Source organism: Haemaphysalis longicornis, unplaced genomic scaffold (genome assembly GCF_048455015.1).
Source record: "Haemaphysalis longicornis isolate Haplotype H1 unplaced genomic scaffold, Haemaphysalis longicornis Haplotype H1 scaffold_1, whole genome shotgun sequence".
In the NCBI taxonomy this organism is placed as follows: Eukaryota; Metazoa; Arthropoda; class Arachnida; order Ixodida; family Ixodidae; genus Haemaphysalis; species Haemaphysalis longicornis.
This window is the reverse complement of record NW_027526203.1, coordinates 361,860,731-361,875,032: the sequence shown is the minus strand read 5'-3', so window position 1 is coordinate 361,875,032 and position 14,302 is coordinate 361,860,731. Positions and strand designations below refer to the sequence as shown.

Below are 14,302 nucleotides of genomic sequence, written 5' to 3'. Positions count from 1 at the left end.
TATATGACTGGAACAGGGGGGTTCCATAGACCCCAACAGAGGTGGTGGAGTCTAGGACAACTCGCCACAAGGGAACCCGTCACAGCCAACTCGTCATAGGTGAACTCGTCAAGTAGGACAAGTCGTCACAGGTCATCTCGCACTAGGAAAACTCGTAAGCTAGTACAACTGGACAATTGCCCATCCCGTCACAATTTACGTTTTTTGTTAATCATGCTCAAATAAAAAAAATACAGGATTTCGTATAATTTTCTACTTTTGCGTCAACATTCTTAGCCCCTCTTTCGATTCACCTACCTTACGTTTTCGTGGTAGCCTTAAAGGAACACGCCCGAACAGGCAGCGAATTTCGTTGGTTTTTGTGTGCTTTGTTCAGGTAATCGCACGGGGGATGTATTGCTCGTCCCCATTTTTTTTATTTTTCCATTTTCATTTACAGGTAATTGGGTCACGGCGTTGTATTTTGAGTACACCTTCATGATTTCTCTATTTTTGGTGTTTACTATTTTGGTCTTACTGTTTTTATGCCTTATCATAAAAAGGCAAAATTATGCACCCCAGCAGACATGCTGGGGTGCAACCGGGGGAAGATGAAAACGAACCAACCTGCAGTATGGGGACAATTTTGAAACTAACGTTTTTCTCGTTAGTTCATGCAAAGCATCGAGAACAGTTGTACAAGGCTTGGTAACCTCTTAGCAACTGAACTCAGTGCCCATTAGGAATTAGGAATGCAGAAATCAGGAGAGGCTTTTGCTAGCGTTCAAGTTAAGCTTTTGACATTGGACCCTCAAGCGCCAAGAAGTGCCTTTTTTATGTACAAGATACGCGGCGAAATAATTAGATTATGTGTCGACACGAAAGTGGTGTATACAAAAAGGTACGAAGCATATCGAGGCATTTTAATCAATACGCCACAATGCCGTGATATGCTTCGGATCAGAGGGGATAAAGACAGAAGGAGATTCGTTATGGCAGTACCAATTGCGCAATGAACACAACCAAAAATTCTGATGACATATTTCGCGCATCACAAAAACAAAAAAAAAAAAAAACACGCAGGAAATAAAAGTCAACTAGTACACAGATTATAACTTTTTTAAATGGGCCCGCTGTGGAGACAAGATTTGCAAATTAAGCCCCAACCACATGGAGCGATTTTGCGAGCGACTTGGGGCGCGACGCGACTAGCGACGAACTACTTTTCGCCGCGCACCAAGTCGCTCATCGAATCGCTCGGTTCTGGGTCGCCAGAAACAGTCGCTCGCCTCCCGGAAGTGGCCTCAGCGACTAGCCAATAGGAGAGCCCCTACGTAAGCACGCAACCTCCGGTTTAAAGAGAAGGGGGGGAAGATTCACGCAGACGACGTTTGCGGTGCAGCGGCAAAGAAAGCTTTGCGTGGCAAAGCTTTAGTACACGCTGAAACAGAGGCAAGAAGGCTCCCCCTCACACTGGGTGAGACCCGTGTGGGAAAAACGACGTCAAGAAAGCGAATTCTTCACGGCGTTCATGTTGGAGCCGAGAAACGAGGCGCAGAAGGAAAAGCGTGCGCTATCGCTAACCCAAACCAGTTTTAGAGATGCAATGAAGTGCAAAAAGCAAGGTAGAAAGGCGTAATACTTTTTAGTCATGCTTTTTATGACAAATGAACAAAAAAATGTTTGCAAACATCCAGCGTACCAAGCGCGTTACTATGCGAAGTGCGGAAACATTGAAATCGCCATCCTCAGTCGCATGCTCAGTCGCTCGAGCCGTCGCTGTCATGTGGTTGCCTCGGCGAGCGACTTCGGTTCGGCGACTGCGGATCCTAGTCGCGTCGCTCGTCGCGTCGCTGGAAAAATCGCTCCATGTGGTTAGCGCTTTACATAGCAAGGAGGAAATTAGAAAAACGTACTGCAAATTCTGTTACTCGAAAAGGCCGAGAAAAATACTTTCGATAAAACGGCTTCTATAAAACGTCCGTCGATAAAACGGCGTTCGATAAAACGGCGTTCGATAAAACGACTTCGATAAAACGGCGTTCGATAAAACGGCGTTCGATAAACTGTCCGGATCCCACTCTGCTGTACTTCTGTTCTGACCTATATGGTTCTGACCCTCCATGGTTCTGACCGACAACGCTGAAATCTCTATTTTTGATGCGAATTTTTCTTCCGTCATTAACAATGAGTTTCGCTTAATATTGATGTATATGGTGTACCTATTTCTCCGCAATTCATTTTCAAGTTTCGCGCTTTGCTGGCAGCAACGACCATAGTAGAAAACTCAATGAACGAAGCTTGTTCAGTGTTCGGAATTTGCAAAAAAAAAATTTTGTCATATATGAGTTCATGAAAGAGGGCACTCCAGAGAAAGACATAATTTGCTTTTAAATTTTAATAAAGCGCGTTTTGAAACTCGTCTACTAGAGGGACTAAGAAAAAAAAACTCGTTTTTTTTTATCATCGCTTTTCTGCACTACCTATGTGATAACGTCATCGTACGTACATACTGCTTGCTGCTCGCACGAACAGTGCACTACATGGTGGGCGTTAATCGAAGTCCTTTCGGTTTGTTCACTGTGGCGCGCAGCCCCAGCATTCAAGCTGGTTAGGGTTTAGGGCAAGTGTACTACGCATTACTATATTTATAAGGGAACTACAACCAGTTAACAATTCTGACGCGATTGCCTGCGGACATCCAGAAATGGTACGTACGCACGGTATAATTTGCGTATAAATAATCCGTTATGTTTTGAATCGCAGTCCGTGGTTTCATAACCTTATCACAGTCGTTCAACCGTTTCTCCTGCAATCGTTGTCTTGAAAGCGAGAGTCCTACAAGCAGTCAGTGCTTGCTTTACACGTTGACCTCGCATGATGTGTAATCAGCGGAGTGGAGATGATCAAAGCTGCAAGGAAGCTATCGCTGGGTAGTATACGAACGTGCTTGATTGAATGGTTTGACGAAGTTGATAAACGTTGCGAGTCTTATTTGCTGACGTGGTGTCACAAACTGAATATAAAATGCCTTGTCGATTCTGTGATTCAGTGTCGGTTTCTGCTAATGCTCGTTACTGCACTACGCTTATGCATAGTCGCTTATGTAAAAGGCTACTTTTCTGTTTTTGGCAGCCTCAGACGCCACAGGCATCCCCTCAAGAAGACCAGGAAAAGCTACTTGATGATGCAGCGAGTATTGTTAAAGTGCAGGCATTTCACATGAAGCGCTGTCTCGACAAAGGAAAACTAATGGAAGCTTTAAAACATGCTTCCAACATGCTTGGTGAACTTCGCACATCTCTCCTGAGTCCGAAGAGCTACTACGAGTTGTGTATCCTTTTTACTTCGTGCGTGAAAGGTGGCAAAAAAAATATATGCTGATTTTCCGGGTGACTGTGTCGGTGTGCGTGTGTTTTTTCTTGTGCTTGTGCGTGAAATTTAGTTTGCTACAGTTTCCTTAATTACTTGTGCAGATATGGCAGTTACTGATGAATTGCGACATCTAGAAATTCATCTCCTAGATGAGATTCAAAAAGGGCGCAAAATGTCTGACCTCTATGAGCTTGTCCAATATGCTGGCAACATCATCCCTCGTCTGTAAGTATGTTTGATTCAATTACTTAAAAGGGTTTAGTATTCATTGGTGAATGAGCTAAACCCTCATTGTTGCGATTTTCTTTTTTCATTATCAGTTTGGGGGTTTTGTTGGGCCATGACAAATATGCATGCTGTCCCTGTCACACGGCAGATCTAATGACATTTAGAGCAAATGTCATTCGCTCTAAAGGTCATTAATCCGGTGCTACACGAGAATACCAAATGGCATTTCAGGCGAATGACATTTAGTGGCGGACCTCAGTTAGCGGCCAAATGAGTAGCCTCGACAGCAGCGGCACGTCACTAGACAAGAAAGTTCAGTAATAAACCAAAGAATACTGTTTCTAAAAACTGTCAGTAAACTTATATTTTCCTCTTCGTGTTGTTGTTCAAATAAAGACTTATACCCGTGCCACACGTACACAAAAAATGGCATTAAGTGCTGAAGGCCTTAAGATGCCAAATGACATTAACTGGTCAGGCCGTGCTACACGCGAAACCGCAAAGGCATTAAATGTGTTAGGCATGATGGTGATCGTGACCAAAAAGAGAAATTCACTCATATTTTAGAAGTCTTTAACGTAGAGAAAAACATCTTACAAGAGTTAGAAATGTTCTTTTGTGAAAGAAAACCTTATGAGAAACAGTGTTTTCTCAAAAATGGGGTGAGCCATTTCTAAAAGTGGCTTCATCAGCTGCCATCGCCTGCCAGTGGTAGCCAAATCCGAAAAATTTAGCACGACGAGTGACACGATGTTTTGTTTTTTTGCCGCTGTTTTAGTGAACTTCGTCTTCTTCAAAACTTCGCCACCAAGGGTGCAGAAAAAATCGCCTTATTTCGAAGTTCAGCTACGTTTCCGCGTCAACACTCTGGTGCTGAGAGTTTCGTTGGTTTCATTTGGGGCTCATCGCGTTCGAGGGTAGGCAGATTTAAGGTGTTCGTGAAGGTAAATGAGTTGTGCGGAACTCCTTAAAGGAGCCATGAAGAGAAAATACAACTTCGTTTAATTTGAAAAAACTAGGATTCAGTAGGTCACTCAGCTCCATCACAGCCACAAAAGACGTTTTTTTAACGAAAAAAAAGCAAGAAGTATTTAAAAACTTTCAAATTTTGCGCCATAGTGACGTGTTATGAGCAAGAGTGACGTCATACGGGCCAACAATAAAACATAATTTTCAGTGCGTTAACTGCACGTTAGCATTCAAGTGACGCGGTCAAATGGAACTGGAGGCCCCATTACAGACGTCCACTCGTGTCGTCGCGACAGGTCAGTTAGGCGGCCGCCAATCGCACAAACAAGGTTCCGTGACGTCATAGAAAAGTCGCGGGAAATTGGCTAGGGTGTCGCGACTGCTTCAAACGTTTTCTTTAATATCTCCGTTATTTGTTCGAAGATTGCGATGATATTGGTATCATTGTTATCGGGACTGAGCAGTCTTTCTAAACCCAACTTGTATTTTGTCTTCATGGCTCCTTTAAACCAAAATGACATTAGAGCGAATGGCATTAGATTTTTGCGTGTAGCAGCGAATTAATGGCATTAAAAGTGAAGGCATTAAGTACTTAATGTCATTTTTCGTGTACGTGTGGCACGGGTATAACAAGTGCTAACAAAAACAAAATCTCCACCCCCAGTGCGCGTACTAGACTAATACCCGTGCCACACGTACACGAAAAATGACATTAAGTGCTTAATGCCTTAACTTTTAATGCCATCAGTTCGCTGCTACACGCAAAAATCTAATGCCATTCGCTCTAATGTCATTTCGATTTAAGGAGTTCCGCACAACTCATTTACCTTCACGAACACCTTAAATCTGCCTACCCTCGAACACGATGAGCACCAAATGAAACCAACGAAACTCTCAGCACCAGAGTGTTGACGCGGAAACGTAGCTGAACTTCGAAATAAGGCGATTTTTTGTGCACCCTTGGTGCAGAAGTTTTGAAGACGACGAAGTTCACTAAAATAGCGGCAAAAGGCAAAACATCGTGTCACTCGTCGTGCTAAATTTTTCGGATTTTGGCACCACTGGCAGGCGGTGGCAGCTGATGAAGCCACTTTTAGAAATGGCTCACACCCTTTTTAAGAAAACACTGTTTCTCGTAACGTTTTCTTTCACAAAAAAACATTTGTAACTCTTGTAAGATGTTTCTCTCTATGTTAAAGACTTCTGAAATATGAGTGAATTTCTCTTTTTGGTCATGATCACCGTCATGCCTAAGACATTTAATGCCTTTGCAGTTTTGCGTGTAGCACGGCCCAACCAGTTATTATCATTTGGCATCTTAAGGCCTTCAGCACTTAATGTCATTTTTTGTGTACGTCTGGCACTGGTATAACAGGTGCTAACAAAAACAAAATCTCCACCCCCCCAGTGCGCACGCTACCCTAATACGGATTTTTTGCGGGCTTGTCTCGGCTTGTGATGCCTACTGATGTCACCTACACCGGTTATTTTCTCATTTTTGTTCTTTAAAAAATAATCATTTGTTATGTTTAAAAAAAAAACATTGTGTGAAAACATTCTAGATGCTTAAAACATAATTTTGCGGTTTTGCGAGCTCGCTAATCGTCACTGTTATCACAACCAAATGACATTTGTTTTGCCGTGTAGACCCGCACGGCCGAACCGAATGTCATTAAGCTAATGTCATTCACTTTGAGTGACATTAGATTTGCCGTGTGACAGGGGTATTAACTGGGTTAGTTAATTACGGAGCAACATACATATTCACATTGTATAAATATGCACTAACAATTTATAACCTCCCTCCAACGCAGAGAGAGAGAGAGAGAGGCAGTCAAACCTCAATTCGAACTTGAGGGGCCCGAAAATTTGTTCAAATTAAATGGAGTTCGAATTAACAAAAGCTATTTAAATACACATAACATTGCCAGGACCGCAGCCGCAGTTCAAATAAACCAGAATTTCGAATTAACAAGGTTCGAGTGTGTGTGTGTATATATATATATATATATATATATATATATATATATATATATATATATATATATAACGTTGACGTTGCCGTTGATGACGTTGCCTTGCTAAGTAACTCGGGGGACGAATTGCAAAGCATGCTTTCCGCACTGGGCGAACAGAGTAGAACCGTGGGCCTGAAAATTAATATGCGGAAAACTAAAGTAATGATCAATAACCTCGGGACAGCACAGCAGTTTGAGATAGGTGGCGAGGCAGTGGAAGTGGTAAGCGAATATATCTACTTAGGCCAAGTTGTTACCCCAGATCCCAACCATGAGGCAGAGGTAATTAGAAGGATCAGAATGGGGTGGGGTGCATATGGCAGACATTCTCAGATAATGAATAGCAGCCTACCATTGTCGCTGAAGAAGAAAGTGTATGACAGCTGCATCTTACCGGTACTCGCCTACGGGGCAGAAACTTGGAGGCTCACTAAGAGGGTTCAACTTAAATTGAGAATGACTCAGCGGGCAATGGAGCGGAAAATGATAGGTGCAACATTAAGGGACAAGAAGAGAGTGGAGTGGGTCAGGGAGCAAACTGGTGTTGAAGACATATTAGTAGAAATTAAGAAGAAGAAATGGACGTGGGCAGGGCATGTAATGCGAAGGCAAGATAACCGCTGGTCATTAAGGGTAACAGAGTGGATCCCTAGAGAAGGCAAGCATTGCAGGGGGCGGCAGAAAGTTAGATGGGCAGATGAGATCAAGAAGTTTGCGGGGATAAATTGGTCACAATTGGCACAGGACCGAGGTAATTGGAGAATATATATATATATATATATATATATATATAGTCAGGTAAAAGATAAGAACAACTTTGCGGGGATAAATTGGTCACAATTGGCACAGGACCGAGGTAATTGGAGAATATATATATGTATATATATATCAAGGTTGCAGTCCTTATTGCCAGTGCTGTTTGGCGTTTTTAACAGTGTTTTATAGTGCCGAATGAGATATGATTGCCTTTTTTTATGCAGGAATAAATAATCGAAAATTCAAGTCGAGAAAAAATACGCCGTTTTTTCCGGAAGCGGGAATCGAACCCACAACCTCCGCATCGTTATGCGGAGGTTGTGGGTTCGATTCCCGCTTCCGGAAAAAACGGCGTATTTTTTCTCGACTTGAATTTTCGATTATTTATTCCTGCATAAAAAAAGGCAATCATATCTCATTCGGCACTATAAAACACTGTTAAAAACGCCAAACAGCACTGGCAATAAGGACTGCAACCTTGATATGTGTCCTTACGGAATCCCTCGTCCCGTACGTCTATATGTATATATATATATATATATATATATATATATCAAAGTTGCAGTCCTTATTGCCAGTGCTGTTTGGCGTCTCTGTTCTACAATATATATATATATATATATATATATATATATATATATATATAGTCAGGTAAAAGATAAGAACAACTTTGCGGTTAACTTGTTTATTATAAATTAGTCCGACAGTTTCGGAAGTGGAACTTCCTTCCTCAGAGACAATCCCACATGTGGGATTGTCCCTGAGGAAGGAAGTTCCACTTCCGATTGTCGGTCAGGGACAATCCCACATGTGGGATTGTCCCTGAGGAAGGAAGTTCCACTTCCGAAACTGTCGGACTAATTTATAATAAACAAGTTAACCGCAAAGTTGTTCTTATCTTTTACCTGACCGTTTCTTCTGGCCCGTTGCAAAACTCATCGAATATATATATATATATATATATATATATATATATATATATATATATATATATATATATATATATATATATATATATATATATATATATATATTTGTGTGTGTGTATGTACAGGGTGTTTCACCCAACTTTAGCCAGAGTTTAAAAATATTTCGATGCACTCTAAGATGACGCAAACAAATGCATGTTGCTAACTTTTCTATGTAGTTTCTCACGGTATTTTTTGTATGTTGCTTAATTATGTAATTAGTCCATTTTAATTAGCCAACTTTGAACCAACGAAGCTAGGCAGAAATCCCAATTATAAAGTTGCAGAGCGGTATTCAAAACCTAAGAATAAACACTTTCTGTCATTATATCCATTAGGTATTAGTGTTTTCCAGCGTATTCAAGGTGCCCGCGAAATACAAAAAAATACCACGTGACGGGCCAGCTCGCGCGTCGTGATAACAGTGCTCCTAAAAGTTGCGCGCACAAACTTCCATAGGCACGCTGCCGCTTAAAAAGTGTCAGGGGAGATGACGAACCGGTTGATTTAGGGAGGACAAGCGACAGCCGCTGCATCTGCTTATCGCTATTAGCAATCTGTCGCGAGAGAAGCACATCGCTGGCGCAAATGGCACAGCCAACGCCTATGTTGCTGCCCTGTCGCCTTTTAAGCGGCGACTCGCCTATGGTAGTTTGTGAGCGCAATGTTTGGAAGCACTGTTATCAAGACGCGCGAGCCCCCACGTCACTTGGTTTTGTTTTTTGTAGTATTTCGCGTGCATCTTCAATACACTGAAAAACACTAATACATAATGGATAGAAAGACAGAAACTGTTTATTCGGATGTTTTGGATAGTGCTCTGCAACTTTCTAATTGGGATTTTTCGCCTAGCTTCGTTAGTTCAAAAGTTGGGTAACCAAAATTGAATAATTATTTTATTAGGCAAAATGCAAAAATCACGTGAGAAACTACATACAAAAGTGAGCAACATGCATTTGGTTGCGTCATCTTAGAGTGCGTTGACGCATTTTTAAACTCTGGCTAAAGTTAGGATATGTTGCTTCACTTGAAGCCCATGATGACGGTAAAATGATGATGATGAAGTCTACCCATAATTATCATCATCATGTACACACACGCACACACGCACACACACACACACAGTAGAACCTCATTGATGACCCGCCGCGGTGGCTCAGTGGCTAAGGCGTTGCGCTGCTGAGCACGAGGTCGCGGGTTCGATTCCCGGCCGCGGCGGCCGCTTTTCTGATGGAGGCGAAAAGCAAAAACGCCCGTGTGTGCGAGATTTCGGCGCACGATAAAGATCCCCAGGTGGTCAAAATTAATCCGGAGCCCTCCACTACGGCGCGCCTCATCGCCTGCGTTGCGTCGGCGCGTTAAACCCCTCAATCAATCAATCAGAACCTCATTGATACATTCCTAAATCATACGATTTCCTTATTACGATGCTCTCAACGGTGAACACTAAAAATGCCCCGTAGTACGTTTCTTCACGCATAGTACCCTCGCGTTTTTTTTTTATTATTATTATTTGAACTTATCAATGAGGTTCTACTTTATATGTATCGATGTCGAGATTTCAGCGCACGTTAACGATCCCCACGCGGTCAAAATTATTCCGGAGGCCTAAGCTACGGCGCGCCTGAAGTGTGGGTGTAGAATTCACCGCGTTAAACACCACGATCTAAATGTGACTCTGATTTTGAGTCAATGCGGCTTGGCCTCGTTTTCAGTACTGAAGGAATTATATATATTTATGACCTCTGTGTGCAAGTGGTGTTTTCATCCTTAATAAATGTAAATTATTAGAAGAGCTTCCTTTTCCATGAGTCGTGAGGATTACCTATTGGAAAGAGTAGCAATACTGAGACACAGAACACTCGTGTGAATTTGACAAGCTGCTGATAAAAAAACTCTGCCAAAGGGGTCACTGAACAGTGCAGCCTTGTTCATGCTCAAAAAAGCTCACAAAGCAATTTGAAGGAAAGTGAACATACAGCAACATAATCATTCCCAGAGCATAGGCTATCCCTGAAATTAAAAAATGGTGGTTGGTAGGCCCTGTCTTTCTCTTTAAAAAATTATAATTTATTATTGTATGTCTATTCAAATGTATTTTGTGTGTAAGTACGTGGCGTTCACGATTAAAAGTTAAGAAATAAAAGAAAAATACGGATGATGCAACCGCCGCTGGTGCTTCAAGGGTGCTTGGTCTTCTATGGTTAGGATTTGAAGGAATAAATGGAAAGTATGAAAGTAAGCCGTGCACGTCTATGCCAACAATGATGCAGGAAGCTTTCAGCCATAATAGAATTTTAAGTGAAAAAGTAGAGGTAACTCAAAAGAAACCTCAACTGGTAATGGCACTGGCAATGGAACTTCGGGGAGTAGGGGGTATAGGGGGGTCAGCATTGCCAGTAGGGGGGGAAATCCTCGCCCCCCCCCCTACAGTAGTTGACCGCCTATGGTGGCTTGTTGGCTGTAGATCGTAATATTTGGGCTGTATTGCTTAGAATTCAGGTGCATTTATCCTTGTGTGCAGTGTATTTGGTGTCTATTGAGAGATCCACTCTGATTTCTTCTTTTGTGGCCATGATATCTTCGTCTGGCAGGTAGGGGTTTAACCTGTATATTGGCACCACATGTACTGCCGCACAAGAGCGGCCTGGCTCGCTGGTGACTCTTGAGAGCAGAATGCAGAGTGTGTGCTGTGGAACACATCGCTGGCGTTTTGCATGGCCAGGCATTACCCAGCAGTGTGTAGTCCTTTGTGCTTTGTGTTTCCGTTGGGTGTTGGCTAATACACCTTTGCTAATACACCTAATAAGCTATGCCTCGGGGCAAATGGGGGGTTTAGGTATGTGAGAATGTCCATTTATGTTGACGTCGATGCTAAAGGGGGAATTGGTGAATGGGCATGAGCTTCTGATGGCAGTTGTCATCATCGCCGGCATATCCCCTTGAGTGGGTATGTGAAAATTGTGGGTGGGTTATGTTGAGATTGTAACCATATTGGAGAAAATGCCATTTTCTTCTGACTACAACAGTCGTCACTGACCAGTTCACCCGAGTGGGCCTATGTGCGGCTTCGTGTGGCTGTCCTATTGTTTAGTTTATCAGCGTGCCAAGAAAAGTCTTAACTCATACGTTGAGCTGCATGTACCAGTTGTCCATATTTTCTTTGTTGAAGTCCAAAATTGCGCACTAGATCCAGACTTAGTAAGCTACTGTCATGGAGTCAAACTGGTGTGGTGGGATGTGTGCTTGACTCGCATTCTGGACCTTCGGGTTCGAATCCTATCCCAACCCAAATCCTTTGCTTTTATTCTGTCTGTGTCGCATGCATTTTAGGAGCTGTTCTGTTGCTAAAGACTCCAAATACTAGCCTTCCTGCTCAATGGGCTATCAAATGCTTTCACATTAAGAAGTTATATGGAAGTTATTACTTTGATGGATTCACCAGTCAACCTGATGTTGACCTTGTACTGTCTATCCTGTGATGCCTAGGCTCACTGTCTAGCCTGTGATAAAAACAAGGACCACAGCGTCAATGTGCAACCGTTCTTAAAAAGGCAGGCAACTGTTTTGCAAGTCTGGTCTGTTTCATGCATGCAAGACCATTAATTTCACACAGAGGAAATAAATTTTCACAACCATTGCATCGATTTTGAATTCGAATACAGGTTTGGCAGAGCATGATTAGTAACTAGAAATGCTAGCATACATGTGACATATGACTTAATGTGTGTTAAATTTTTTGTTACTTAATGTTGCTACATTCAATTTAGTAAGTGCGAAATCTAGTTTTTAGCATGGAAACAGGAGGATAAACATTTTGTGCGAACTGTAGGGTGTCACTGCAGTCATGTGTTAGATGAAAAAACCCTGGTGCATCTGTTCACTGTACAGGTACAGTCAAAAGTAAATGGAGGCACGGGTTTGTAAAGTGAAAAATATTTCTGCTACATGATTGTTGTCAAAGCTGTGTGTGTTAGGGCAGTTTTCAGTTCAGAACTCGTCCAAACACTCAAAAGCAGCTAGCAGCATACATCATAGATAAATTTGTCTAAATCCATGATCTTGGTCTCCGCATAATTTGGACTTCACCTGTACATTAACATCGTTGTAAGCGTCACTGGCAGCTGCTGCTTACGGGGAAGTTTTTATTAAACTTCACATACTTGTACAGTTTTCGAGCCTACTGATATGCTAACTGTAAAAATTGAAAAAATTGGGAAGAACTTGCAATAAAAAATACAGGCTTTATTTGGAGGGGAGGGAACTTGTTTTGGCAAGTTTATAAAATGTAGCCATGAATAAAAATTTGATCCAAAGTGCCCAGTTTATTTAGTAATTGCGATTTTCACATAACCACGGAAGCTGGTCTTCATTTAGATAAATTCTCGGCTTGGAGCAGAAAGCACCTAAATTAGGAAAACAGCACACCAATGAATTGTGTGAGAGTGGAGAACAAATAGCAGAGCCCTTTGGGGTCTTCAAGAATTATCATGCAGCTTCAGAAATTTTTGTGCATTTTTATTGAACCTCTAGCCAGGCATGGCTTCCTTGCGGTCCCCCATTACAAAAACAAAAAACCCACGTTCATGAGATTTCGTTGCATGTGAAGTGATCCCAGGTGTTGCTTCAGTGCTTCAAATGCCAATTGTAATTCTGAATTTGAACTGCAGCTGAGGCGGTTATCCATTGCCGTATTCTAAGATGAAGACAAATGCAGTAAATATGTTTTGACTTGTTTTAGAAACGGCATGCTTTCCCTACAACATTTTGGCCCGTTTAAAGCATGGTGCAGCCAGCACACTGACAAAGTCTCTGTTCAGAGAATATGGTTTTCACGTGATGCAGGCTCCCTAGTTTTGCTAGAGTTCCTGTATACTGTGTAGCGCCGGAGTTGCGCATCTGATTTCCACATGCCGCGGCTTCCACCTTACGACAGGAAAGCTTGCTTACAGTGCTGTGCACAAAGCCCTGTTTTCCGTCAGTTATGCTCAAGTGAGCAGCGGCCGCTCAGCTTATAAGCAACCAACGGACTCCACAGCCTAGCTGCCCCACTGCCGATGCCCTTAGCGTGGCAGCCCGGCAGCAGCTCCTCCATGCATGACGGGTGGCCTTCCCGCATGACTTTAGAACTCAAAATGGCAGATGGACGCGCAGCTCTGCTCCCCTAGGGGAGCTAGTTTTGCTAGCTTCTTGCACCATCTGGTGGGGTTGCCCAGAAGCGCCGAGCGATGAACGGGGTACATGTGTTCTCCGGATAGTTTCAGCAGGCCCAAATGTCTTAGACGAGGTGTGCTTGTGACCTGCATGTTCTGTGCAAGTAAGCGTTCGTCTTCCATGTGATAAGGGCTTATAGGGTTTATAGTTTTAAGTTTTGCGAGTCAATGAGCCCCAGTGGGAGTTTTGATTTAGCCTTTTTCATGTGTTTTCCAGCTGTTTAGGTGTGTTGTCAGTTTTGTTATGCTCGGCGCGTTTTGCGGAGCGGGGACTTTCTAACTGTCGCCTTTGAGATATGTGTGTCGACTTTTGTGGCGTTTGTTTTTGGAAATTCGATCTTGATGGGTTGCACCTTGCTCACAGGTCGGCATTGTTCTGCATTGTGTGCTCTCTGTTGCCAGGTACCTTCTCATCACTGTTGGATTAGTTTATATGAAGTCAAACGAACAGTCCAAAAAAGACATCCTCAAGGACCTGGTGGAAATGTGCCGTGGAGTTCAGCACCCGCTGCGAGGGCTGTTTCTTCGCAACTACCTGCTGCAGTGCACACGCAATATCCTTCCGGACAGTGAAGAAGACCTCACACTGTAAGCAGCTGTTTTTTTCCCGGCAGTCTTTCCTTGGTGTTTCCCTGCCATCGCTTATATCTCTGATCTTGTGTATTGCCTCTTTTTTTTTTTGCACTACAACTTTTGTTTTATCACTGAATGCCATTGCCTAGTGGAGCCATCACTACAAGTGTAAGTCTACTGTGTAAAAACATCGAAGGGCATGTGAATTCACATTTGTGTTCAG

The 14,302-nt window shown here is 42.7% G+C and overlaps 1 protein-coding gene across 1 annotated transcript in view; it reads left to right on the top strand.

The window, feature by feature from the left end:
- The first annotated feature begins 2,470 nt into the window (after positions 1-2,470).
- The window catches only part of Vps35 (Vacuolar protein sorting 35), a 49,199-nt gene continuing 37,367 nt past the window's right edge, over positions 2,471-14,302 (top strand). Inside the window, exons 1-4 of the mRNA XM_077686168.1 lie at positions 2,471-2,689; positions 3,115-3,313; positions 3,456-3,579; positions 13,909-14,094. Of these exons, the coding sequence (XP_077542294.1) occupies positions 2,687-2,689; positions 3,115-3,313; positions 3,456-3,579; positions 13,909-14,094 (512 nt within the window). The 5' untranslated portion in view covers positions 2,471-2,686. The remainder of the gene's footprint in view (positions 2,690-3,114; positions 3,314-3,455; positions 3,580-13,908; positions 14,095-14,302) is intronic.